This window comes from Pleurodeles waltl, chromosome 10 (assembly GCF_031143425.1).
Source record: "Pleurodeles waltl isolate 20211129_DDA chromosome 10, aPleWal1.hap1.20221129, whole genome shotgun sequence".
Lineage (NCBI taxonomy): Eukaryota > Metazoa > Chordata > Amphibia > Caudata > Salamandridae > Pleurodeles > Pleurodeles waltl.
Window position 1 is genome coordinate 225,802,699 of NC_090449.1, and position 26,490 is coordinate 225,829,188.

Here is a 26,490-nt window from a genome sequence, read left to right on the forward strand (position 1 = left end):
GACACAGGCATGATGGATTTAGGTCAGCACCTGGCGAGGGAGGGAAGGGGGAGGATTTGGAGGGAGAGGAAGTGCGGGGGGAATGGGAGGGAGGAAAGGGGGGAAATGGGGGGGGAAGGAGGGGTTGGTGGTGGGGGGAGGGAGTTGGAGGTGGTTTGGGGGGGTGCGGTCACAGGTGAGCACCAAACACGGAGGAGAGGGAGAGGTGGAATGGCGTAGGCAAAAATCCCTGACCAGTTCATCTTTTGAGCAGTGCACCTTAGATAATTGGTGCTAGGAGTCTGGAGCGGAAGTTTGGGCATTTTGCATTGTCTGCGGTAGCGAACAGGTCTGTGTGTGGAAATCCCCACCTGTGTAAGTATGGGAGGACGATGACTCGAGGGTGGAGTTCCCATTCGTGGACTTGTTGCCACATCCTGCTGAGGTCAGCAAAGTTGTTGTCTGTTCCTGGTAGGTGTTCTGCTAACAGGTGAATGTTGTCACGTATTGCCCAACCCTAAATCGCCTGAGATAGGCGTGATTAGTGTGCCCCCCACCCCCCCTGTATTTGTAAATTAGAACATTGCTGTTGTGTTGTCTGCCCGGACTAAGACAAGTTTGCCTTTCAGATGTGTTGGAAAAGCTTTCAGTGCCAGGTGAACTGCTTCAAGCTCCAAATAGCTGATGTGAAGAGTCGGATGTTTGCTGTCCAAGAGACCCTGCACTGTGAGATTCTGCAAGAGGGCTCCCCATCCTGTGAATGAAGCATCTGCAGGGAGAGTGATCCAAGGAACAAGGTCTAGAAACAGCCACACCGTCAATAGGTTTTGGGTGTTCCACCACTGCAGAGAGTGATGTGCGCGGCTGTTTACCAACACTAGATCTAGTAACTGGCCCAGTGACTGTGAACACTGACTTGCTAGACACTCCTGTAGCAGTTGCATATGTAGTATGGCACATGGAACTATTGCAATATAAGATGCCAACATGCCTAAAACATCTGAATTGTTGACTGTTGTGTTGATTGGGATGAAATTGTTCAATCAACGTTGTGATGTTGTGCATATTGGCGTAGGCTAATCCCAACTGTGCGTTGAGAATAGCCCATATGTGATGGTTGAAGATGAGATTTGTGTATGCTGATTGTAAACACCAGTTGTTGCAGAGTGGATTGAGTATGCTGCAGACTCAAATGACTTGTACTAGCTGGATCTCCTTTCGCCGCGCTCTTCGGTCCCAAAGTGTCTTTTTTTGATCGGAACGATCAATAGAGTTCGCAGTTCTCCTCTTTGTGGTCGGGACACAGGCACAGGTTACAGACCTGGTGGAGGTCGGTATGAGGGTACTTTGCGCGGCAGCGAAAACAAAATTGGAATGGAGTTCGTTCCATTAGCTGCTTATCGTAATTGGAGACCAACAAGATGAGAAAAGAGAGGCCCGGACCCAAAGTCTGCGATTGACAAGTGACTATTTTCTTTATTATCGATGGGCGGGATAGGAAACACAATTGAGAACAATACCGACAGGAATTGAGGTGTAGATGTACCGAATTGAGTCCGAAGAAACTATCTCGAACCAGAGCACCAAAGAGCACATCTGAACCAATCTAACTATGGAGTCGATGCCCATTCGCAATATCACCTAAAGAAGAGGTCACTTTACTTTGTGACTCGAGAAGCTTCTTCGAAGAAAAACAACTTGCACACATCAGGACCCAACACTAGATGGGAGGAGTATGCAAAGCATATGTATCTACAGCCATACATGCCATCGAACAGATTTTTACACCAAAAAGGCTCTTTCTGTTTTTGCTAAACAAACCATTCCACCATGTGGCACTGGGATTAATATTGGAAGAAGCATCATAGAAACAAAGGCAACCAAGTCAATGACAATCAGTGTGGAGAACACAGATTCCCTGCTCTGCTACAGTGGCAGCTTCTTTAGTGACCAGTTAGCATTTGGGTCAACACTGGAGCCATGAGGTATACATTACTGTCATTGACAATCATGCCATATGTCCCACAGGTGATGAAAACTAATGGAGCCATGACCCAAAAAAAACTAAAAAAATGAAAAGAAAATGAAGAATACTTTGGACTAATTTTGCTGACGCAACTAAAAAGGGACATTTCAGAGGAGCATGCGATCCCAAAGCACACTTAGACGTGTAACACTTAGAGACCTGGTGAAGCAGGGTGAGCTCAATGTTTTACTACATTGGTACACTACTGTGGTATGTGGACTGCAAGGAATATGAAAAAGGTGTTAATTATTCAATTTAATGGTGCTCAATTCATTGCTCTTTAAGGATGAAAAGCTGAGTTGGTGTTGCAGAGAATTAAACTTGTGACCTACAGGTCACATCTAATTGCCTGTAGAAACTCACTGAGCCACAAGTGGGCAGTCACTGTAGAGAATAAAACCAGGCTCATTCTGATGGCTCAAGAAAGTTTCAAAAATGCAGAAAGGAAACATTTTATTGCACACAAAGCTGCAAGTATGTGTATTCTGTCACTCATTAACTGAAATCTAAATTGAAAATGATTTATAATAAACATGATAAACAATATTCCTTGCTCAAATAGAGATTTTTTTACATGAATGTACAATTAGTTATTTGAATACAATTCTAACCTGAGATGGACTGTTTTTCATTTCTGCAAGTAAATCAAAGCCGTGCCTAACAGTTACAGCAGGTTGACCAGCCAAAAGCCCGACACGCATGATTGCAATTCGAATCCTTGTCAGCCAGTCCTGACATGTCTGCCGGTTGGTATAGAAAAATGTCCGTATGACCTTAATAGGGAAAATATTTGAGAACTTTTAATCAGCCCATCATTATTAATACTTACACATAGGCATACAAACAATGGTAAAACAACAATGCTAGAAGAAGCAAATACAATTCACAAATAAGATTATGAAACCATAAATGGCTTCAGGTAAACCAACAGGATAAGAAACAACAACTCAAATGATGTCCATCACATTCCAACCTGGTTGACTGCAAAGTGTCCCTTCAAGGACATTTAAGTTGCCTGCTTCTGCCTATGCTAGGGTTACAAGAAGCACCCATTTAAAAGGAGTAGCTTCAATACTTCTGCTGCCTTTCTGATCACAGCATGGTGGGAAAAACCCTTAGGAGGGGGCTTCCCCGAAGGACTCAACATCTCTAATTCTGGGTAACTATCTATTTCATTGACAGGATAGGGATAGCTCTTCTCAACTGCTTTTAACGTAGCACACATGATGAAGGTAAAGTACTTCAGTTAGGTGGAAAGTTTGGACCATCATCAGGAACAAGTACAATGTCTCAACACATTTACATAATAAATTAAAGAAACAAACAGTAATAGCTCATACAATGAAGAGCTTCCTTCATTAGTATGGAGAATTAGGCACAAGCAAAAAGGGTACATACACCTTATGAAATGAACATGATCATGCTTGCAACTAACAATACTGAAAGTAAAACAGGTCACAAAACCTTATGGAGTCATAAATCAATTAAGAAACCAGTAGCCTGCTTAGACCCTTTTAAAATATCCAAATTTCCACAATTAAACCTTGAAAGGCCAATGCCAAATTATTAGGCATTCCCCCCCTTAGCCCATAGCAGTACATTAGTATATTACATTTTCACAAAATCTTGGTTAAAAAGCAACAGCTTTTTCTGTAACAGGGAATAAGGAAATGCAGCCCCAGCCCAAAGACAATGTAGCAATTATGTTCAAAGAGAAGTGATCCAAAACAAAGGTAAGACTATGCTACACATCTCAACATTTAAAAGAATGATCTCTACCTTCTGGTTTCGGTTGGTCCTACTTCACCATTGCTTCTCGAGAAAAAGGTTTAGAGAGTTTGATGCCATGGTGTTTTTCACAACATCATTGAAACCTGTAGCTACAATGAAAATGACCCCCCCCTCCACAAATAACTGTTCTTATATAACAGAAAGAGCTGAACCAAATTTCTGTGTCAGAAATACAACTGGGTCCGGCATGGTATAGTCACTAATCTTCCACATAGAAGATTTGCCATACAAATCCCTTTGCTGTTTTGGTTTTCTGTGATAGTTCCTTATTTTAGCTGCAGGCAGACTGAACAACATAGGTGGTGTCACTTTGTAATTATTACATTTCAAGCACATTGACCAGAGATACCACTTTTAGCTTATGAGCATGACTGGAAAAGTCAAAAGCAGAAGTTTTGAAAAAGGAATTAATTAAAACAGAGATGCAATGGTAAAATTAGAAGTGTATGTAAATTGAATTTAGCTCACAATCTCAATAAACAAAACAAGTGTCACAAATCAACTTCCACATATCAGTCCAAGCACCTATCCTACTGCCACAGCAACAGCCCATCCTTTAACCATATCACTGATGCTCTTTGAAACTGGAGAGGGACCATCATTTATTTTCTGCATGTCACCATCAAATCGGATGACACTTCCTTCCAACCCAACCCCTGTCTGGAATACACTCATCTGTCTACCTGTGCTTCAATGTCAGCCTCCCAGACACTGATTTATTATTCAGAAGAGGTAAACAACTACTGATTTAAGAAAACAAGAGCACAGGCCATGTACGGAAATCTAGATTGCTTAAAAGTTGGCATAGTCATTATACAAACCTTTGGAGGTGCAGTTAATGCATTAGCACATCCTTCGTAAGCATTGTACATAAGTTTCTCCAAGTCCTCCAAAAACTGTAGCAAGAGGACAACTCTGAGCTGGTTATTGCTGTGTCCTTCATCGTTGTCTGCAGTTGTCCACTGGCTAACATCTTGATCTAGGTTAACAGTGTGTGCTGCAAGACCTCGAATGATACCTGTGAAAGATTTAAATACTTTAATTCACGCTCTGTGTTCATCGGTTTTCTTTGTTTTAACGTTATAAACAAATTCAATCACAAGCTTTAGATAACCACTTCATATGTATTTTGATGCCACAAGTAGCTTCTCATCAATAGCAGCACAAAGAGATTACTTGTCACTCATTCATGGAACATAATATGCAATAGAACACTTTGCATCAAAACACACTTAATACACCACCACATAAAGGCAAAAATGCAGTCTTTACAAATACAAGCTTTAAATAAATTTGAAACCCATGAGCTACAGAAGGTAAACAAACACTTTTCAGATGCAGCAATGTTATTCTGTGGAGGAAAAACAAATACTGCATACAGGTATAGTACAGCGACTGCCGGGACCAATCTCCTGGATTTGAGGTAAGTAAGGGATGAGGTCCAAAGCAGCACCAAGAGGTCACTTCAGGCGGCACTGTGACGGCCTAGTGCAGAGGTGCTTTTCAGTGTTGGGTGCCCAATGTTATCCTAGGGGGGAAAACATGTACTGCATTCGTGCACTTCACCACAACTTAAGGGACCAATCTCCTGGAATTAAGGTAAGTATGGGGCAAGGTCCAAGGCAGCACCAACCGGTCACCTCGGGCGGCTGGGTACAAATGTGCTTTCCAGCGTCGGGTTCCCAATGTTAGTGACTGGGAATCGGTCAGGTTAAAGGTTTGGAATGGGAAGCCAGTAGGGCAGAACTAGCAAGTAGGGCTCAACTCTCACGATACACAGGGACATGGAGACACCCTAGGTCCTAACAGCAACAGGCCAGAGCCAACGGGTGGAGAGGTACTTGAGGAGTTGGATATTTGTCACCAGGAGCACTCACGGTTGAGGGCCTGCAAATAGGGACTACAGGTGGCGTTGGCGAGTCCACAGTCAGCAAGTCCAAGGTGGGCTTCATCTCTGGAGGGTCGGCAGACCATGCTGGCACTGTGGCCCACTTAAGCTCGGGCTAGGTGGCACACGTACAGTGGTGTTTACCAGTGTCAGGATTTGGTGGTCCGGAGTCCTCTCAAGTCTCTTGAGGTGCCTACAGGAAAGCAGCTCTGCTCCTCCACTGGAGCTCCTGGGTCTTTGCTGAAGGCAGGCAGGCCTCTCTGGCTTTTGGAGGCAAGACAGCTTGCAGGATGAGACAACTTTGGCGCAATTCGGCAGAAGCAGCAGACAGGCCAGCACGGCTGGTGCCAAGTCAGTTGCTTCTTCCTCAGTCTTTGCTTTCACAGCTCGAATGCCCTTCTTCGTAGGTCAGTTGGAATCCGATTTCCTGATGTCATGGGTTCCCCTAAATACTGAATTTAAAGGTGTTCAGGAGAGTGCACAGTAGTAGCCAATGGGCTACTTACCTCTAGGGTCACTACGCCCTGTATATGACCACTTCCGGTGGGAAGTGGGGATAACCCTGACCCAGAGTTCCTAATTCTGCTGACATCAAGATGGCAGATTTCGAAATGTTGTGTATGCAATAGACAGCTCACCTTAGGGGTGGGACTGACCTGAAGGCTGGACATACCTCTCTGAATACTAAGTTTCCTGCCTGTCCAGGTGCCAAACAGGCGCTGAGGGAGGGGAGTCGGCATCTCCATTCTGAGGGAAGTCAGATCTGCATACCAAGAGTGTTGGGTTTTTTAGGATTTTCAGGTCATCCTGTTGGGAGCAGTGTGTTAAAACCCCTGCCAGAGTAGACTTTGTTCCAATCTGACCGAGAGCAAATGCTCGTACCCTTGGGGCTCAGATAATTCTCTGTTGGTGGCAGGCTACTTAAAACTAGTTGGCAGCACACAGGTAGGGGGTAGGTTTTCAGAGGGCACCTCTAAGTTGCCATCTGGATGCATGTATAAATAAATCCATCACTGGCAACAGTGTGGATTTATTAATAAGATGTTTGATACTAAACATCCCGATTTTCAGTGAAGCCATTAAGTAGCAAGGGAACCTGTAATGACCAGTGTCCAGCACATGTATTTAAAATGGATTCCCTTTTCACTTATTGTGTCTAAGAATCGACAGAAATAGTAGGGGCATATTTGCTCATGCAGCTATGCCCTCAATTGTAATATAATGTGCCCTGACTTAGGCTGTAAGGCCTGCTCTTGGGTTGACTTACAAATATTACACGCAGTGTTAGGGGACATGGCACACAAGTGTGCGCCAATTTGTGGTTTTACTTTTTGGAACACCTTGTCACGCAGACTGCAGTGGCAGTCTGTATGAGTTTGGTGCTGAATCCCTTAGCGTAGCACAAGTTGTGCTGCAGCTCTTGGGGATCCCCTTTAGTACCCCTGTCCTAGGTACCAGAGGCACCATTTACTAGGGACTTACAGAGGTGCTAAAAAGCCTGGCTATTTGGGGATCAAGTGACCAGGTGTGCTGTTTTAGGGAAGGAACACCGGCACTGGGGACCTGTTTAGCAGGAACACAGTGCACTTCAGTCAGAGTTGCATCAGAATCGAGGCGGGGGGATGGTCTGCAACCAGAACCTAGTTTCCTACACAATGCACAATAAACACATTAAAATATCCCAATGTCCAATATAATCCCTACCTCTAGTTCTGCCCAACATTACCTTGCTTGATTTCCTAGGCCCGTAGCCATTCTGATAATACTGGATGTTCTTGCTACAGCAAGTTATACAGTGTTGAAGGAGGATTAAAAAATATAGCTATTCAGTTATGTAATGCAGATAAAGAATTGTTCCAAAAAGGAATTCTCCCCCTTTGTGATGTCTGCTTTGTTGTGCAGCCACTTTATGAAGTAATGGATTTTCTATGTGATCCTACTCATCTTCCAGTGTCTAATTTTTAATGCCACTTCTCAATCCATTCCTATTAACATCGCATGTGTTGTCCAGCCAGCAGACGTTTGCTGCCACTGTACACAACACTGACATCACTAGACTGAATCTGCATATATCTGCTGAAGAAGGGTATTGTAACTTACCTTGTAAGCATCTGTTTGTGGCATGTAGTGCCGTAAATTCACATGCTGTGCGCATACTCCTGCCATCTAGTGTTGGGCTCAGACGTATGCAAGTTGTTTTTCTTCTAATAAGTCTTTTTGAGTAACATGGTACAGTGACGCCACCTATTAATGGTAATGCGCATGGTCATTGACTCCACTGTTAGGTTGTTTTTTCCGCACATGGGGTGAGGACATCTGAATCTATAGCACTAGATGCCACATACAGATACTTACAAGGTAAGTAACATTTTCCACTTGTGATGTGTAGCTGTAGATACACATGCTAAGCTTTCTGTAAAGCAGTCCTCCCAAAAAGAAGTGGCTATCCTGAGGATGTTACAGAGACATTAAACAGTGTACATAAAAACAGACGGACCAACTGTTGCTTGTTGGCATGCTGACACATCCACACAATGTTTTGCAAAAGTGTGGGGAGTAGACCAAGTAGCCTCTTTGCAAATGTCAAGTAAAGAAATATTACCCAAGTAAGCTCTAGGTGCTCGTTTCTAGAGGGTTGAATGGCGCTGGGAGGAACTGCAAAGGGTGTTTTACTTTGGCATAACAGGTCTGTATCTATCACTATCCAGCGTGCAATAACTGCTTTGGACAGTACATGCCCCTTATGTGGCGTGGATTAAAACAAAACCTTGTGTTTTGCAGAAGTGCTTGGTTCTTTCACCGTAATACCCAAGTGCTCTTTTGACATCTACTGTATGGAGAGCTTGTTCTATAACCAATTTGGGATGTGGAATGAACACTAGAAGCTTGGTGGTCTGATTGAATTGGAAGCTAAACGTCATCTAAGGTAGGAATTTAGGGTTTGTTCTGGAGGACCACACTATCATGGTGAACTTGGAAGACAGGCTCTTTCAGGGTGTGTTTGTATTTTGCTTACCCAGCAGAGGGAAGTAATAGCTATGAGGAAAGCTACTTTCCAGGAAAGGAACTGGACAGGACAGAGTAGATATTCCATAGGAGGGCTCATTAACCTAGTGAGAACAATATTTTTTCACACAGGGGCAGGTGGTTTAATCTGTCTGAGCCGTTACATAAAGGTTTTAATTACAGAGACCCCCAAAAGAGTGGTGTGTTGCCTGTCTTGCAGGTAAGCTGCAATCGCAGCTAAAAGAAGCCCAATGAACAAGCTACTTAACGTCTTCAATGCCTTATTTGGTAGAAACATATTCTAGTTGCATTTCTTGCCTGTGAACAAGGTGTCAGACTAGACCCAGAGAATTTTCTGAGCAGAAACCCTGTGAGCAGTTCCACGTCCACCAGTTCCACGTCCACCAGTTCCACGTCCACCAGTTCCACGTCCACCAGTTCCACGTCCATCGTCTGCGCCAGATATGTCGTCACTGGCCCTATATAGGCATCCCTCCAGCGAGCTGACTTCAGTTTCTTTTCACAACTTTCTGCACCAGAAATGCAGAGCCATGAAGAACACCGACTACTGGAGGGTCAAAACTAATGCTCTTAAGGGGGAGTCACTGTCCCTAGAAATCAGCTCGCAGAGAGGGGAGGATGGGTGGGTTGGTAAGGAATCTGCACCTAGAATATGTCTGTATCCAATAAGGCATTACCAAAGGCAAGTAACTTGCTCATCTGATAGAGACTTATAGTTGCAGATTCCTTACCTTAGAACAGATATCTAAGCAATAACATCCCCAGAGTTGGGTCTGCAAGCCAAGATCATTCTAGAAAGTCCCGCAGGACCGAATGGGCAAAGTACCCCTCCCTACCAACCTGTCTGTCTAGGCAGTAGTGTTTGGTTACCTTGCGCAAGGATACCCATGTTATCGCCTGACAGATATCAAGGACTGGAACTCCGCATGCTAACACAGTGGTGGCACCTGTAGCTCAAGTAGAATGAGCACAAAAGCCCTCAAGGGGTTGCTTTGTGGCCAGTACGTAGCAGATCTTAATGCATAGTACAGCCTCATCTGGAGATGGTCCTCTTCTGCACTGCCGGACTTTTCTGCACACCCACATAACCGACAAACAGTTGAACATCCACCCGGACCTCTCCGGTATGAACAAAATAGAACGTCAATGCCCTTTTTGGGTCCAGACAGTGGAGTGTCCCTCTTCCCTAGAAGGTGCGGGGGTGCGTAAAAAGCAGGCAAGGTGATGGATTGACCTACACGAAAATGCAAACCACTTTAGGTCTAAAAAAAAAAATACCTAGTGTGAAGTTTGTCAGAATAGATGGAAAGATTGTTTAGATGACAATGCCTGCAGTTCACTCACCCTGCGAGCAGATGTAATGGCCACAAGGAAGGCTGTTTTTAAAGTGAAAAGCCTGACAATTGTGGAGAGGCTTGAAAGGAGCGCACATCAGAAATATCAAAACCAAATTCAGATCCCATTGGGGCATAATGAATGGGGATGGAAGAAACATGTGCAAGACCTTTAAGGAACCTTTGTACAATAGGGAACTTTGAGAGTGCCCATAGCAGAACCCCACCAGAGAAAAGCTAAATAATAGGACCTCGAAAGTGGGGCACATGCGGGGGGGGGGGGAATCAACAGGATTTTCTGTGCACCATTCCACACATTTTTTCCAATGACATACATATACCGCTTTGGTGGAGGAACATCTGGCTGTCAAGATCATGTAACAGACTTCGGGCGGAAGGTCAAAAGTTGTCAACTGTTGCCGTTCAATCTCCACGCAAGAATGCGGAGAGTTGACAGTTTCGGGTGCAGAACCTTCCCCGGCTGCTGCAACAGAAGATCCTCCCAAAGGGGCACTCTGATCAGAGGATCGATGGACATGCTCAACAGCTCGGGATATCAAACTCTCCATGCCTGGTCCAGAGTCAGAAGGATTATTTGGGTCTGGTCATTCCGGATCTTCATGAGAACTCTGGACAGAAGTGGTATGGGAAGAACGGTTACAGGAGGCCTGAGCTCCACTGAGAATGAAAAGCGTTTCCAAGCGATTGCTGCCTTGGAAACTCCAATGTACAAAACTGCTGACATTGTGCATTCTCTGGTGAGACAAATAGATCTAACCAAGGCTATACCCACTGCCGAAAAAGAGAACTTGCACCACCCACCGATGTAGACCCCATTCATGATCCAGTACACATTTTCGGCTGAGTTCGTTTGCTCTGGCTTTCAGATAGACTGCCAGATGTTGAACCACCTGTGATATGCCCTGCTGTTTCAGCTACGTCCAGAGGCGCAGAGCCTCTTGACAAAGGGTTCTCAACCCCACCCCACCCTGCTTCTTGCAGAACTATAAGCCGGTGGTGTTGTCCGTGAACACTTCCATCATCATCTCCTTGACAGAGGGCAGAAATGTCTTCAATGCTAGTCAGATGGCACAGAGCTCCAACAGGTTGATGTGGAGTAGTCCAGACTCCACTGGAGACCAGATGGCTCTAAACTCCAACTCTGCCAGATGGATGCCCCATCCCAGAAGTGACATGTATCACTACTCATAGATCCTGTTGGGGAAGGGATCTGTCTCAAAGCCATTTGCGGTTTGTTTACCACCACTACAGATCTTGCATAGTTCCCACCTGTAAGAGGCAGGCTCAGTATATGGTGTACACCTATAGGTGATGTACCCTGTACTGAGTCCCGGTAACCCCTAGTGATAGTGTAAGTGGTTTCTAATACAAAAAGCTCTCAAAGGGTAGCTGTGGAGAGCAGCTAAGGCTTATCAGGGACAGTGTAAAGCAATAGTAATAACCACAGTCAGTCAAGTGTTTTACACACAAGAAAGAACCACACCAGTGTTAGAAAAATAATATATAATTTATTAAAACACAGGTACTAAACTAACTTTTGGTATATCTCCTAACCCGAAATACACACACAAAAATAAACTTCAGAACAGGTAGGTAAAAGAATAAGATAACATGGGTCCAAATAGGGGGGCCAAACCATATACTAAAAAAAATGGGATTAGAAAGTCACAACCAACCACGACTGACATCCAAGGATCTTAGGGGATGGGGAAGAACTAAAATACCAGAGATGAGTAGCAAGGATTCCCCAGGTGCCTGTGTTTAAAGGTGTTAGCCCGGGTCAGGTGTTCATAGGATAAAAGGGGGAAGTCGCGGTTAGAGTTTTCATGTTTCAGGACCCTTCCCAGAGGACTTCGAAGAAACCCGTTGGGACAAGGAAGGTTCAAGAGTACCCCCACTGATGGATACCCATAGAAGTGGAGTACTTACACCAGGGAGCCCAGGTGCATAGGGGTGAAGTCACATTGGAACCTCCTGTTAAAGTAAGCAGCTATTGTGACCAGTGGGCCAGGTCGGTGGAACCCAGGCGTGGATTCCGGGAGAGGAGGGCCTGTGAAAGAGGGAACAGGACAGTTCAGACCACCCAGAGATGACCAAGAGGTGCAAGAGGGCAATATCCATCCTTCTTATAGATGCTTTCCTGTTTGACGGTTGCTGTGTAGATGCAGCTGTGACGTCCAGGTGATTCAGAAGGATCTCAGAAGTTGTCAAAAAGCTGTCCGACGCTAGTTGTCGAATTGCAGAGTGGTCAGTGGCCAGCAGGACCACCAACAAGCCTTGGCAGATGCAAGGAGGACCCACTGGCAGCAGGTACAGGGGGTCACAAGGAGGCCTCAGCAGCACAAGGAAGATGGATGTTCAAGTTGCAGGAGTAGCAGGGAGGTCTTGGAGCTGTGTGATGCTTGAGGTTTGGGGCTTCTTGGAGCTAGGAATTCTTTGAACTGAAGAGCCAAGAAGCCCTGGCAACGACAACAAGACACGGTGCACATGGATTCGGTCCAAGCAGCCCCAACAAGAGCCCAATCTTCCCAGTTGCAAATACAGGTGAGACCTCTGGAAAGCCACAAAACCACCACCTGTGTTGCAGAGCCTTGGAGAGTCTGTGTAACAGCAGGATCCACAAACTGGTCGTCGATGCTAGGTGCCTGCGGATGCAGGAGAGTGACTCCACTCCTTCACTCCAAGGGAGATTCTTTCTGGATGTCCGTAGTGCAGAGTACTTCTGACTCTGGAGGATGCAGGGCCATGGAAGTTGCAGAATCCTTGCAATACCTGGGGAAAAAGTTGCAGTAGGCACCCTCCTTCCAGCTGCGGTCTTGTCTTGGTTCCCGGTGAAGTTCAGCAGCAGAATCCAGTATCCAGTGTCTTGAAGAAGAATCTTTCAGACAAATCTAGGGTCTCAACCTCAGGGAGTCCTTAAGTAACCCGGGAAGGGGGTTGGATGCTCCTTCTGCAGTAACCCACTGATTGGGAGGGGGATTAGCGGGAGGGTCAGGGACGCTACTCAGCTGAACTGACCAGTGAGATGCTCCCAGGAGCCTCTGCCCATCTTATTTCCAAGAAGGCAGAATCAAGTGGTCACCTGACAGAGCTTTGGGCACCACCCTATGGGAGGAGCTGGACAGGAGGGGGTGGTCAATCCCCCATTGTAGGAAGTTGGCTCTGTATGCACTATTTCAAAGTAAGGAATAGTATGCACAGAGTCCAAGGGTTCCCCTTAGAGGTAAGATAGTGGTAAAAAGAGATAATACTAATGCTCTATTTTGTGGTAGTGTGGTCGAGCAGTAGGCTTATCCAAGGAGTAGTGTTAAGCATTTGTTGTACATACACACAGGCAATAAATGAGGAACACACACTCGGAGACAAATCCAGCCAATAGGTTTTGTTATAGAAAAATATATTTTCTTAGTTTATTTTAAGAACCACAGGTTCAAATTCTACATGTAATATCTCATTTGAAAGGTATTGCAGGTAAGTACTTTAGGAACTTTGAATAATCACAATAGCATATATACTTTTCACATAAAACACAAATAGCTGTTTTAAAAGTGGACACAGTGCAATTTTCACAGTTCCTGGGGGAGGTAAGTTATTGTTAGTTTTAGCAGGTAAGTAAATCACTTACAAGTCTCAGGTTTGGGTCCAAGGTAGCCCACCGTTGGGGGTTCAGAGCAACCCCAAAGTTACCACACCAGCAGCTCAGGGCCGGTCAGGTGCAGAGTTCAAAGTGGTGCACAAAAAGCATAGGCTTCAATGGAGAGAAGGGGGTGCCCTGGTTCCAGTCTGCCAGCAGGTAAGTACCCGCGTCTTCGGAGGGCAGACCAGGGGGGGTTTTGTAGGGCACCGGGGGGGGGGGGACACAAGTCCACACAGAAAGTACACCCTCAGGAGCGCGGGGGCGGCCGGGTGCAGTGTGCAAACACGCGTCGGGTTTTCAATGGGAGACCAAGGGGTCTCTTCAGCGATGCAGGCAGGCAAGGGGGGGGCTCCTCGGGGTAGCCACCACCTGGGCAAGGGAGAGGGCCTCCTGGGGGTCACTCCTGCCCTGGAGTTCCGATCCTTCAGGTGCTGGGGTCTGCGGGTGCAGGGTCTTTTCCAGCCGTCGGGAAATTAGAGTTCAGGCAGTCGCGGTCAGGGGGAGCCTCGGGATTCCCTCTGCAGGCGTCGCTGTGGGGGCTCAGGGGGGACAACTTTGGTTACTCGCGGTCTTGGAGTCGCCGGAGGGTCCTCCCTGAGGTGTTGGTTCTCCACCAGTCGAGTCGGGGTCGCCGGGTGCAGTGTTGCAAGTCTCACGCTTCTTGCGGGGAGTTGCAGGGGTCTTAAAATCTGCTCCTTTGAAACAAAGTTGCAGTCTTTTTGGAGCAGGGCCGCTGTCCTCGGGAGTTTCTTGTCTTTCTTGAAGCAGGGCAGTCCTCTGAGGATTTAGAGGTCGCTGGTCCTTTGGAAAGCGTCGCTGGAGCAGGTTTCTTTGGAAGGCAGGAGACAGGCCGGTAGCCAAAGCAGTTGGTGTCTTCTGGTCTTCTTCTGCAGGCGTTTTTCAGCTCAGCAGTCCTCTTCTTCTTGTAGTTTCAGGAATCTAAATTCTTAGGTTCAGGGGAGCCCTTAAATACTAAATTTAAGGGCGTGTTTAGGTCTGGGGGGTTAGTAGCCAATGGCTACTAGCCCTGAGGGTGGGTACACCCTCTTTGTGCCTCCTCCCAGGGGGAGGGGGTCACATTCCTATCCCTATTGGGGGAATCCTCCATCTGCAAGATGGAGGATTTCTAAAAGTTAGAGTCACTTCAGCTCAGGACACCTTAGGGGCTGTCCTGACTGGCCAGTGACTCCTCCTTGTTATTCTCATTATCTCCTCCGGCCTTGCCGCCAAAAGTGGGGCCGTGACCGGAGGGGGAGGGCAACTCCACTACTCGGAGTGCCCTGTGGTGCTGGAACAAAGGGGGTAAGCCTTTGAGGCTCACCGCCAGGTGTTACAGCTCCTGCCTGGGGGAGGTGATAGCATCTCCACCCAGTGAAGGCTTTGTTACTGGCCTCAGAGTGACAAAGGCACTCTCCCCATGGGGCCAGCAACATGTCTCGGTTGTGGCAGGCTGCTGGAACCAGTCAGCCTACACAGATAGTCGGTTAAGGTTTCAGGGGGCACCTCTAAGGTGCCCTCTGGGGTGTATTTCACAATAAAATGTACACTGGCATCAGTATGCATTTATTGTGCTGAGAAGTTTGATACCAAACTTCCCAGGTTTCAGTGTAGCCATTATGGTGCTGTGGAGTCCGTGTTTGACAGACTCCCAGACCATATACTCTTATGGCTACCCTGCACTTACAATGTCTAAGGTTTGGCTTAGACACTGTAGGGGCACAGTACTCATGCACTGGTGCCCTCACCTATGGTATAGTGCACCCTGCCTTAGGGCTGTAAGGCCTACTAGAGGGGTGTCTTATCTATACTGCATAGGCAGTGTGAGGTTGGCATGGCACCCTGAGGGGAGTGCCATGTCGACTTACTCGTTTTGTTCTCACCAGCACACACAAGCTGGCAAGCAGTGTGTCTGTGCTGAGTGAGGGGTCCCCAGGGTGGCATAAGATATGCTGCAGCCCTTAGAGACCTTCCCTGGCATCAGGGCCCTTGGTACCAGGGGTACCAGTTACAAGGGACTTACCTGGATGCCAGGGTGTGCCAATTGTGGAATCAAAAGTACAGGTTAGGGAAAGAACACTGGTGCTGGGGCCTGGTTAGCAGGCCTCAGCACACTTTCAATTCAAAACATAGCATCAGCAAAGGCAAAAAGTCAGGGGGTAACCATGCCAAGGAGGCATTTCCTTACACCCATCCTTTGGGTGGTTGCGCACCAGAGCGGGAGCCGGGGGCTTCTGCACTGCCAGAAACCTGTTTTGCAAGGAGGGCACCCAAATGTGCCCTTCAAAGCAGTCGGGTGGTGCTCAGGAGCACCCCACCACATCCCAGATACACCTATTTCTAAAGGAGAGGTGGAAACGCATCTCCCCTTAGGAAATTATTTGTTCTGCCTTCCCCTGCCAGAGTTAAGTTCAGCAGCAGGAGGGCAGAACAGTGTGTGGGGTCGGTGGCTGCACTGGCTCGTACGCAGACTCTGCAAGGCTGCACAGACACACCTGGGGGATCCTCTAAGAAACCACCAAAGTACATGGTGGTATGCAAATAACGCTGGAATTGGTGTAGTAGCAGGAGTCCAACATGTCTGATACCAAACATGAACAGTTTCAGTGAAGCTATTATGTAGCAGGACATCTTGTGATGACCAGTGTCCACTACATACCTTAAAATGGCTTCCCCACACTTACAATGCCCAAAAAATGGAGTCTGGGGATTGTAGGGGCACCACCACCGATGCAGGGGTACCCTCACACATAGAACCATGCACCCTGCCCTTGGGCTGAAGGGCCTATCTTAGGGGTGACTTATAGGGTCAGAGTGCAGAGACCAGGATATAAGGTAGACCTTATGTCTGGGATGAAAGATGCATGCACCATTTCTCTGCAGGCTGCAATGGCAGGCCTGCTGTCACAGTTTGCATGGGTTCCCATTGGTGGCATAATCCACGCTGCAGCCCATGGGTGACCCCAGGTGTACCAATGCCCTGTGTACCTAAGTACCAGATACTTTGGGACTTTCAGGGGTACACCAGTATGCCAACTGTGGGGTGTAAGATTTACATACTGTAGGAAGTTGGCTCTGTATGCACTATTTCAAAGTAAGGAATAGTATGCACAGAGTCCAAGGGTTCCCCTTAGAGGTAAGATAGTGGCAAAAAGAGATAATACTAATGCTCTATTTTTTGGTAGTGTGGTCGAGCAGTAGGCTTATCAAAGGAGTAGTGTTAAGCATTTGTTGTACATACACACAGGCAATAAATGAGGAACACACACTCAGAGACAAATCCAGGCCAATAGGTTTTGTTATAGAAAATGAAAATGTCACTTACCCAGTGTACATCTGTTCGTGGCATCAGTCGCAGTAGATTCGCATGTTCTGCAATAGCTCGCCATCTGGTGTTGGGCCGGAGTGTTACAAGTTGTTTTTCTTCGAAGAAGTCTTTCGAGTCACGGGACCGAGTGACTCCTCCTTTTGTCTCCATTGCGCATGGGCGTCGACTCCATCTTCGATTGTTTTTCCCCGCAGAGGGTGAGGTAGGAGTTGAATTGTAGTAATAGTGCCCATGCAATGGAGTGACTAAGTATGCACCTATTTAAGGTTGAGATGATACATATATAAATAATTGAAGGTAACTTCCAAACTGCTACAGGCTCCCGGGGAGGCGGGTGGGCACATGCGAATCTACTGCGACTGATGCCACGAACAGATGTACACTGGGTAAGTCACATTTTCAGTTCGATGGCATCTGTCGCTGTAGATACGCATGTTCTGCATAGACTAGTAAGCAGTTATTTCCCCAAAAGCGGTGGATTAGCCTGTAGGAGTGGAAGTAGTCTGAAATAATGTCCTTAATACGGCTTGACCTACTGTGGCTTGTTGTGCGGATAACACGTCTACACAGTAGTGCTTGGTGAATGTGTGAGGCGTAGACCATGTGGCTGCCTTACATATTTCTTGCATTGGGATGTTTCCTAGAAAGGCCATGGTAGCACCTTTCTTTCTGGTTGAGTGTGCCCTTGGTGTAATGGGCAGCTGTCGTTTAGCTTTAAGGTAGCAGATTTGGATGCATTTAACTATCCATCTGGCTATACCTTGTTTTGAAATTGGGTTTCCTGCGTGAGGTTTTTGAAATGCAATAAAGAGTTGTTTAGTCTTTCTGATGTTTTTTGTTCTGTCAATGTAATACATTAATGCTCTTTTGACATCTAATGTATGTAGTGCCCTTTCAGCTACGGTATCTGGCTGTGGAAAGAACACTGGAAGTTCCACTGTTTGATTTAGATGGAACGGTGAAATAACCTTTGGCAAAAATTTAGGATTGGTCCTTAGGACGACTTTATTTTTGTGTAGTTGTATAAAAGGTTCCTGTATAGTAAACGCCTGAATCTCGCTTACTCTTCTTAGGGAAGTAATGGCGATGAGAAATGCCACCTTCCAGGTTAGGAACTGTATGTCGCAGGAGTGCATGGGTTCAAAAGGTGGACCCATAAGTCTAGTTAGGACAACATTTAGGTTCCATGAAGGAACAGGTAGTGTTCTTGGTGGTATAATTCTCCTAAGGCCCTCCATGAATGCTTTAATGACTGGTATTTTATATAGGGAAGTTGAATAGGTAGTTTGCAGGTATGCAGATATTGCTGCAAGGTGAATCTTAATGGAAGAGAAAGCTAGGTTAGATTTTTGTAAGTGAAGCAAGTAACCCACTACATGTTCTGGAGTTGTGTGTAATGGTTGTATTTGATAAATATGGCAGTAGCAAACAAACCTCTTCCATTTACTTGCATAGCAGTGCCTGGTGGATGGCCTTCTTGCTTGTTTTATGACTTCCATACATTCTTGGGTAAGTTGTAAGTGCCCGAATTCTAGGATTTCAGGAGCCAGATTGCTAGATTCAGCGATGCTGGATCTGGGTGTCTGATCATTTGGTTGTGCTGTGTCAACAGATCTGGCCTGTTGGGCAATTTGATGCAGGGTACCACTGATAGGTCTAGCAGCGTTGTGTACCAGGGTTGCCTTGCCCAAGTTGGTGCTATCAATATGAGTTTGAGTTTGCTTTGACTGAGTTTGTTTACCAGGTAAGGAAGGAGAGGGAGAGGAGGAAAAGCGTAAGCAAATATCCCTGACCAGTTCATCCATAGGGCATTGCCTTGGGATTGTTTGTGTGGGTATCTGGATGCGAAGTTTTGGCATTTTGCGTTCTCCCTTGTCGCAAACAAGTCTATCTGAGGTGTTCCCCAGAGTTTGAAATAAGTGTTCAGAATTTGGGGGTGAATTTCCCATTCGTGGACCTGTTGGTGATCTCGAGAGAGATTGTCTGCGAGTTGATTTTGTATCCCTGGTATAAACTGTGCAATTAGGCGAATTTGGTTGTGAATTGCCCAATGCCAATTTTTTTGTGCTAGCAGGCTTAACTGCGTGGAGTGCGTCCCCCCCTGCTTGTTTAGATAATACATTGTTGTCATGTTGTCTGTTTTGACGAGAATGTATTTGTGAACTATTATTGGTTGGAAAGCTTTTAGTGCTTGAAAAACTGCTAGAAGTTCTAGGTGATTGATATGCAGTTTTGTTTGATGTACGTTCCATTGTCCTTGTATGCTGTGTTGATCGAGGTGTGCTCCCCACCCTGTCATGGAAGCATCTGTTGTTATTACGTATTGTGGCACTGGGTCTTGGAAAGGCCGCCCCTTGTTTAAATTTATGTTGTTCCACCACAGAAGCGAGAGGTAAGTTTGGCGGTCTATTAACACCAGATCTAGAAGGTGACCCTGTGCTTGAGACCACTGTGATGCTAGGCATTGTTGTAAGGGCCTCATGTGCAGTCTTGCGTTTGGGACAATGGCTATGCATGATGACATCATGCCTAGGAGTTGTAATACCATCTTTGCTTGTATCTTTTGTGTTGGATACATGCGTTGTATGATGGTGTTGAAATTTTGAATTCTTTGTGGACTTGGAGTGGCTACTCCTTTTGATGTGTCTATTATAGCTCCCAGGTATTGTTGTACCTTGCGTGGCAGAATTTTGGATTTTGTGAAATTGACGGTGAACCCTAGTTTGAAGAGGGTTTGTATGATATGATTTGTGTGATTTGAGCACTCTATTAACGAATGGGCTTTGATTAGCCAGTCGTCTAGATATGGGAACACATGTATCTGCTGCCTTCTTATGTGTGCTGCGACTACCGCTAGACATTTGGTAAAGACTCTTGGTGCGGTTGTTAATCCGAAAGGCAGTACCTTGAATTGGTAATGTATTCCTTTGAATACAAACCTTAGGTATTTCCTGTGCGATGGGTGTATTGGTATATGGAAATAAGCATCCTTGAGGTCTAAAGTTGTCATGTAGTCGTGCAGTTTTAGCAATGGCAATACTTCTTGTAGTGTGACCATGTGGAAGTGGTCTGATTTGATGAAAGTGTTCACTACTCTGAGGTCTAGGATTGGTCTCAGTGTTTTGTCCTTCTTTGGTATCAGAAAGTACAGTGAGTAAACTCCTGTGTTTATTTGTGTGTTTGGCACTAATTCGATTGCATTCTTTTGCAATAGTGCCTGCACTTCTATCTCCAGGAGATTGGAATGGTGTGTTGTTAAATTTTGTGCTTTTGGTGGTATGTTTGGAGGGAATTGTAGAAATTCTATGCAATAACCATGTTGGATAATTGCTAGAACCCAAGTGTCTGTAGTGATGTCCTCCCATGCTTTGTAATAATGACCTATTCTTCCCCCCACTGGTGTTGTGTGGAGGGGGTGAGTGACCTGTGAGTCACTGTTTAGTAGTAGGGGCTTTGGGGCTTTGAAATCTTCCTCTATTTCTAGGGAATTGCCCTCCTCTATATTGTCCCCGAAAACCTCCTCTATACTGTCCCTGGTAACTGGACGGTGTGGCTTGTGAGGTGCTGGCTTGTGTGCTTTGACCTCGAAACCCCCCTCGAAAAGGCGTTTTACGGAATGTGCTGTAATTCCCTCTGCTCTGCGGGGAGTAGAGTGCGCCCATGGCTTTGGCAGTGTCCGTATCTTTTTTGAGTTTTTCAATCGCTGTGTCCACTTCTGGACCGAACAGTTCTTTTTCATTAAAAGGCATATTGAGAACTGCTTGTTGAATCTCTGGTTTAAATCCAGACGTTCGGAGCCATGCATGCCTTCTGATAGTTACAGATGTATTAATTGTCCGTGCAGCTGTATCTGCAGCGTCCATGGAGGAGCGGATCTGGTTGTTGGAAATGGTCTGTCCTTCCTCGACCACTTGCTTTGCCCTATTTTGTAAGTCCTTGGGCAGATGTTCAATGAGATGTTGCATCTCGTCCCAGTGGGCTCTGTCATAGCGCGCAAGTAGTGCCTGGGAGTTCGCGATGCGCCACTGGTTTGCAGCTTGTGCTGCGACTCTCTTACCAGCTGCATCGAACTTGCGGCTTTCTTTATCTGGGGGTGGTGCATCTCCAGATGTGTGGGAGTTGGCCCTTTTCCTAGCTGCTCCTACAACAACAGAGTCTGGTGGCAGCTGTGTAGTGATGAAAACCGGGTCCGTAGGAGGCGGCTTATACTTTTTTTCCACCCTTGGTGTGATTGCCCTACTTTTGACCGGCTCCTTAAATATGTCTTTTGCGTGCCGGAGCATACCAGGGAGCATAGGCAGGCTTTGGTATGAGCTGTGGGTGGAGGAGAGTGTGTTGAACAAGAAATCATCCTCGACCTGTTCTGAGTGGAGGCTTACATTGTGATATTGTGCTGCTCTAGCCACCACCTGAGAGTACGCGGTGCTGTCTTCTGGTGGAGATGGCTTTGTAGGGTATGCCTCCGGGCTGTTATCTGACACTGGGGCGTCGTATAGGTCCCATGCGTCCTGATCTTGGTCACCCTGGCTCATGGTGGTGTGAGCTGGGGAGTGTGATGGAGTTTGTGCTGGTGAAACGTCAATCACTGGCGGAGGAGAGGGTGGTGGTGTAACTCTTTTCACCACTTTTGGTTGTGGTGTTTGTTCCGTCTGGAACTCCAACCTCCTCTTTCTCCTAATGGGGGGAAGGGTGCTTATTTTTCCTGTCCCCTGCTGAATGAAGATACGCTTTTGCGTATGGTCCACATCAGTTGCTTGTAGCTCTTCCTCAAACCTATGCTTCTGCATTTGGGAGGTTAGCGAGTGCTCTTCTGTATAAGAGCCTGAAGCTGGGTCGCTTGCAGTTTGTTTCGGCATCGAAACTTTGTCTGCGTGTTTTTTCGGCTCCGAGGTGACTTTTTTCCTTTTCGGGGCCGAAACCTCTCGGCGTCGATCTGTTTCGGTGCCGCTGTCTCGGCGTCGAGCCGTGTCCACACCGGCATCTCGGTGTCTAGGCTTGTCTCCAGCACTTTCTCGGTCCCGAGAAGGCTGCGTGCCGGTGTCTCGACCGGAGTCGGACGATCTCTGCACTGTTTGGGCCTTTTTCGGTGCCGACGGTCGGTCACCGAATTTATGGGTCGAGCCATGGCCTGGTGGCAGTGGCGTCCCCTGGGCCTTGTAAATGTTTCTCTGTGTGGTTTTCGACGTCTTACTCACGGTTTGTGTATCGTCGAATCCTTCGGAGTCTGAGTCTTGGATCGAGAAGGTACCTTCCTCTTCCTGTTCCTCGAACTCCCGTTGGGCTGTCGGTGCGGACGCCATCTGAAGTCGTCTGGCTCGACGGTCTCGGAGTGTTTTTCGGGACCGGAACGCACGACAGGCCTCGCAGGTGTCTTCGCTGTGCTCAGGTGACAGGCACAGGTTGCAGACCAAGTGTTGGTCTGTGTAGGGGTATTTATTGTGGCATTTGGGGCAGAAACGAAACGGGGTCCGTTCCATCGGCGTTCTTCAGCACGCGGTCGGGCCGACCAGGCCCCGACGGAGGATCGAAAAACTACCCCGAAGGGCACCGGAGCTCTTCGATCTTCGATGCGGTGTTGAATGTAAGTACGCCGATCCCGAACGCAACAATACCGACGAAAATCTTCCGAAATTAGCTAATTTTCCGTTCCGAAACTCGGAGCGACAGGAACACGTCCGAACCCGATGGCGGAAAAAAAACAATCGAAGATGGAGTCGACGCCCATGCGCAATGGAGACAAAAGGAGGAGTCACTCGGTCCCGTGACTCGAAAGACTTCTTCGAAGAAAAACAACTTGTAACACTCCGGCCCAACACCAGATGGCGAGCTATTGCAGAACATGCGTATCTACAGCGACAGATGCCATCGAACATATATTTTCTTAGTTTATTTTAAGAACCACAGGTTCAAATTCTACATGTAATATCTCCTTTGAAAGGTATTGCAGGTAAGTACTTCAGGAACTTTAAATCATTACATTAGCATGTATACTTTTTACATAAAACACAATAAGCTGTTTTAAAAGTGGACACAGTGCAATTTTCACAGTTCCTGGGGGAGGTAAGTTTTTGTTAGTTTTCACAGGTAAGTAAGTCGCTTACAGGTTTCAGTTTTTGGTCCAAGGTAGCCCACCGTTGGGGGTTCAGAGCAACCCCAAAGTTACCACACCAGCAGCTCAGGGCCGGTCAGGTGCAGAGGTCAAAGAGGTGCCCAAAACGCATAGGCTTCAATGGAGAGAAGGGGATGCCCCGGTTCCTGTCTGCCAGCAGGTAAGTACCCGCGTCTTCGGAGGGCAGACCAGGGGGGTTTTGTAGGGCACCGGGGGGGACACAGGTCAGCACAAAAAGTACACCCTCAGCAGCGCGGGGGCGGCCGGGTGCAGTGTGCAAACACTAGTCGGGTTTGTAATGGTTTTCAATGAGAGATCAAGGGATCTCTTCAGCGTTGCAGGCAGGCAAGGGGGGGGCTCCTCGGGGTAGCCACCACCTGGGCAAGGGAGAGGGGCCTCCTGGGGGTCACTCCTGCACAGGAGTTCCGTTCCTTTAGATGCTGGGGGCTGCGGGTGCAGAGTCTTTTCCAGCCGTCGGGAAATGGAGTTCAGGCAGGCGCGGTCAGGGGGAGCCTCGGGATTCCCTCTGCAGGCGTCGTGGGGGGCTCAGGGGGGACAACTTTGGTTACTCACGGACTCAGAGTCGCCGGAGGGTCCTCCCTGAGGTGTTGGTTCTCCACCAGTCGAGTCGGGGTCGCCGGGTGCAGTGTTGCAAGTCTCACGCTTCTGGCGGGGAGTTGCAGGGGTCTTTAAATCTGCTACTTGAAACAAAGTTGCAGTTCTTTTGGAGCAGTGCCGCTGTCCTCAGGAGTTTCTTGGTCTCTTGGAAGTAGGGCAATCCTCTGAGGATTCAGAGGTCGCTGGTCCTGGAGAAAGCGTCGCTGGAGCAGGGTTCTTTGGAAGGCAGGAGACAGGCCGGTAGGACTGGGGCCAAAGCAGTTGGTGTCTTCTTTCTTCTTCTGCAGGGGTTTTCAGCTCAGCAGTCTTCTTCTTCGGTAAGTTGCAGGAATCTAATTCTTTAGGTTCAGGGGAGCCCTTAAATACTAAATTTAAGGGCGTGTTTAGGTCTGGGGGGTAAGTAGCCAATGGCTACTAGTCCTGAGGGTGGGTACACCCTCTTTGTGCCTCCTCCCAAGGGGAGGGGGTCACATCCCTAATCCTATTGGGGAATCCTCCATCTGCAAGATGGAGGATTTCTAAAAGTTAGAGTCACTTCAGCTCAGGACACCTTAGGGGCTGTCCTGACTGGCCAGTGACTCCTCTTTGTTTTTCTCATTATTTTCTCCGGCCTTGCCGCCAAAAGTGGGGGCCGTGGCCGGAGGGGGCGGGCAACTCCACTAGCTGGAGTGTCCTGCGGTGCTTGCACAAAGGGGTGAGCCTTTGAGGCTCACCGCCAGGTGTGACAGTTCCAGCCTGGGGGAGGTGTTAGCATCTCCACCCAGTGCAGGCTTTGTTACTGGCCTCAGAGTGACAAAGGCACTCTCCCCATGGGGCCAGCAACTTGTCTCGGTTGTGGCTGCTGCTGGAACCAGTCAGCCTACACAGATAGTCGGTTAAGGTTTCAGGGGGCACCTCTAAGGTGCCCTCTGGGGTGTATTTCACAATAAAATGTACACTGGCATCAGTGTGCATTTATTGTGCTGAGAAGTTTGATACCAAACTTCCCAGTTTTCAGTGTAGCCATTATGGTGCTGTGGAATCCGTGTTTGACAGACTCCCAGACCATATACTCTTATGGCTACCCTGCACTTACAATGTCTAAGGTTTGGCTTAGACACTGTAGGGGCACAGTACTCATGTACTGGTGCCCTCACCTATGGTATAGTGCACCCTGCCTTAGGGCTGTAAGGCCTACTAGAGGGGTGACTTATCTATACTGCATAGGCAGTGTGAGGTTGGCATGGCACCCTGAGGGGAGTGCCATGTCGACTTACTCGTTTTGTTCTCACCAGCACACACAAGCTGGTAAGCAGTGTGTCTGTGCTGAGTGAGGGGTCCCCAGGGTGGCATAAGATATGCTGCAGCCCTTAGAGACCTTCCCTTGCATCAGGGCCCTTGGTACCAGGGGTACCAGTTACAAGGGACTTACCTGGATGCCAGGGTGTGCCAATTGTGGAATCAAAAAGTACAGGTTAGGGAAAGAACACTGGTGCTGGGGCCTGGTTAGCAGGCCTCAGCACACTTTCAATTCAAAACATAGCATCAGCAAAGGCAAAAAGTCAGGGGGTAACCATGCCAAGGAGGCATTTCCTTACACATACCAACTAATTTTAGGTGGCAGAACACTGATACTGGGGTCCTGGTTAGCAGGATTCCACTGTACTACAACCAAAACACACTGACACCAGGCAAAAAGTGGTGGTACTATGTCAGAAAGATCCTACTTTCCTATACTTCTGATATCTGGACCACGTCAGAAAGATTCCCCTGACGCTGCACCCATTAGAACTTAAGGTCCCACTCAGAGCCTGCATTTGCCATCTGGCATGTGTCACCAGCCGGATGCTGGAGGCAATGATGCCCAGCAATCTCAGAATCTCTCACCGAAATCCAGGAAAGGGGCAGAATTATCAGTATCATATCCTGGACAGAGGGCTGTGTGTCGCAGGAAGGAGTGCTGGAGACTGGAGCTATACGTCACCTGAAGATCGCTTTGAGGAGATGCAACCAAGCCTTGGCAGCTGCAAGAGACGAGGTGCACGGGGGTACTGTCTTGCGTGGAAAAGCCAGAGCTTACCTCCACCAAAGTTGGAAAGCTGGCAGAGAGGACCAAGAGGACTACTCTGGACCACCACCCGTGATGCAGGATCCACGCAGCTTAAGATGAGGGGAGATCCATGCAGCCGTCGTTGTAGCAGGTGCGCGTGAAAGCAGGGGACTGACTCCTTCACTCCAAGGGATCCTTCTTTCTTCTGGTGCAGACTGAAGACACAGCGCCCTCAGTGGATGCACAGCCAGTGGAAATTTTGCAGCTGCTGGTAGGAGCCCTGGAAACAACGTTACAGAAGATTTGTTCTTCTTGGAAGCAGCTTGTCGGGTCCTGGAGGTTCCAGTCGCAGTTCCGTAGGCCAGAAGTCGAAGCAGAGGTTGCAGAGGAGTCCTGCTGGAATCTTGCAAGCCAAATCTGAGGACACACCCAAGAGAGAGACCCAAAATAGCCCTGAAAGGGGGATTGGTCAACTACCCATGTAAGCATCTATCAGGAGGGGGCTCTGATGTCACCTTCCTGGCCTGGCCACTCAGATGCTCCCAGAGTTCATTGCCAACCTTCGAAACAATATGGCATAACCCAGGGACTCTGTGGAGGAGCTCTGAGCACCACCCCTGGGGTGGTGATGGACAGGGGAGTGGTCACTCCCCTTTATATTGTCCTGTTTCGGTTCCTAAACCGGTATGGACTGGTTTTATGAACG

At 47.5% G+C, this 26,490-nt stretch overlaps 1 protein-coding gene across 2 annotated transcripts in view; it reads right to left on the reverse strand.

Moving 5' to 3' along the window:
• SMG1 (SMG1 nonsense mediated mRNA decay associated PI3K related kinase) overlaps window positions 1-26,490 on the reverse strand; it is a 1,401,298-nt gene that overhangs the window by 996,405 nt on the left and 378,403 nt on the right. For both annotated transcript variants that reach the window (XM_069210224.1, XM_069210223.1), the window contains 2 exons: window positions 4,618-4,814; window positions 2,617-2,778 (listed from right to left, as the gene is read on the reverse strand). In XM_069210224.1, coding sequence (XP_069066325.1) covers window positions 2,617-2,778; window positions 4,618-4,814 — 359 coding nt within the window. The remainder of the gene's footprint in view (window positions 1-2,616; window positions 2,779-4,617; window positions 4,815-26,490) is intronic.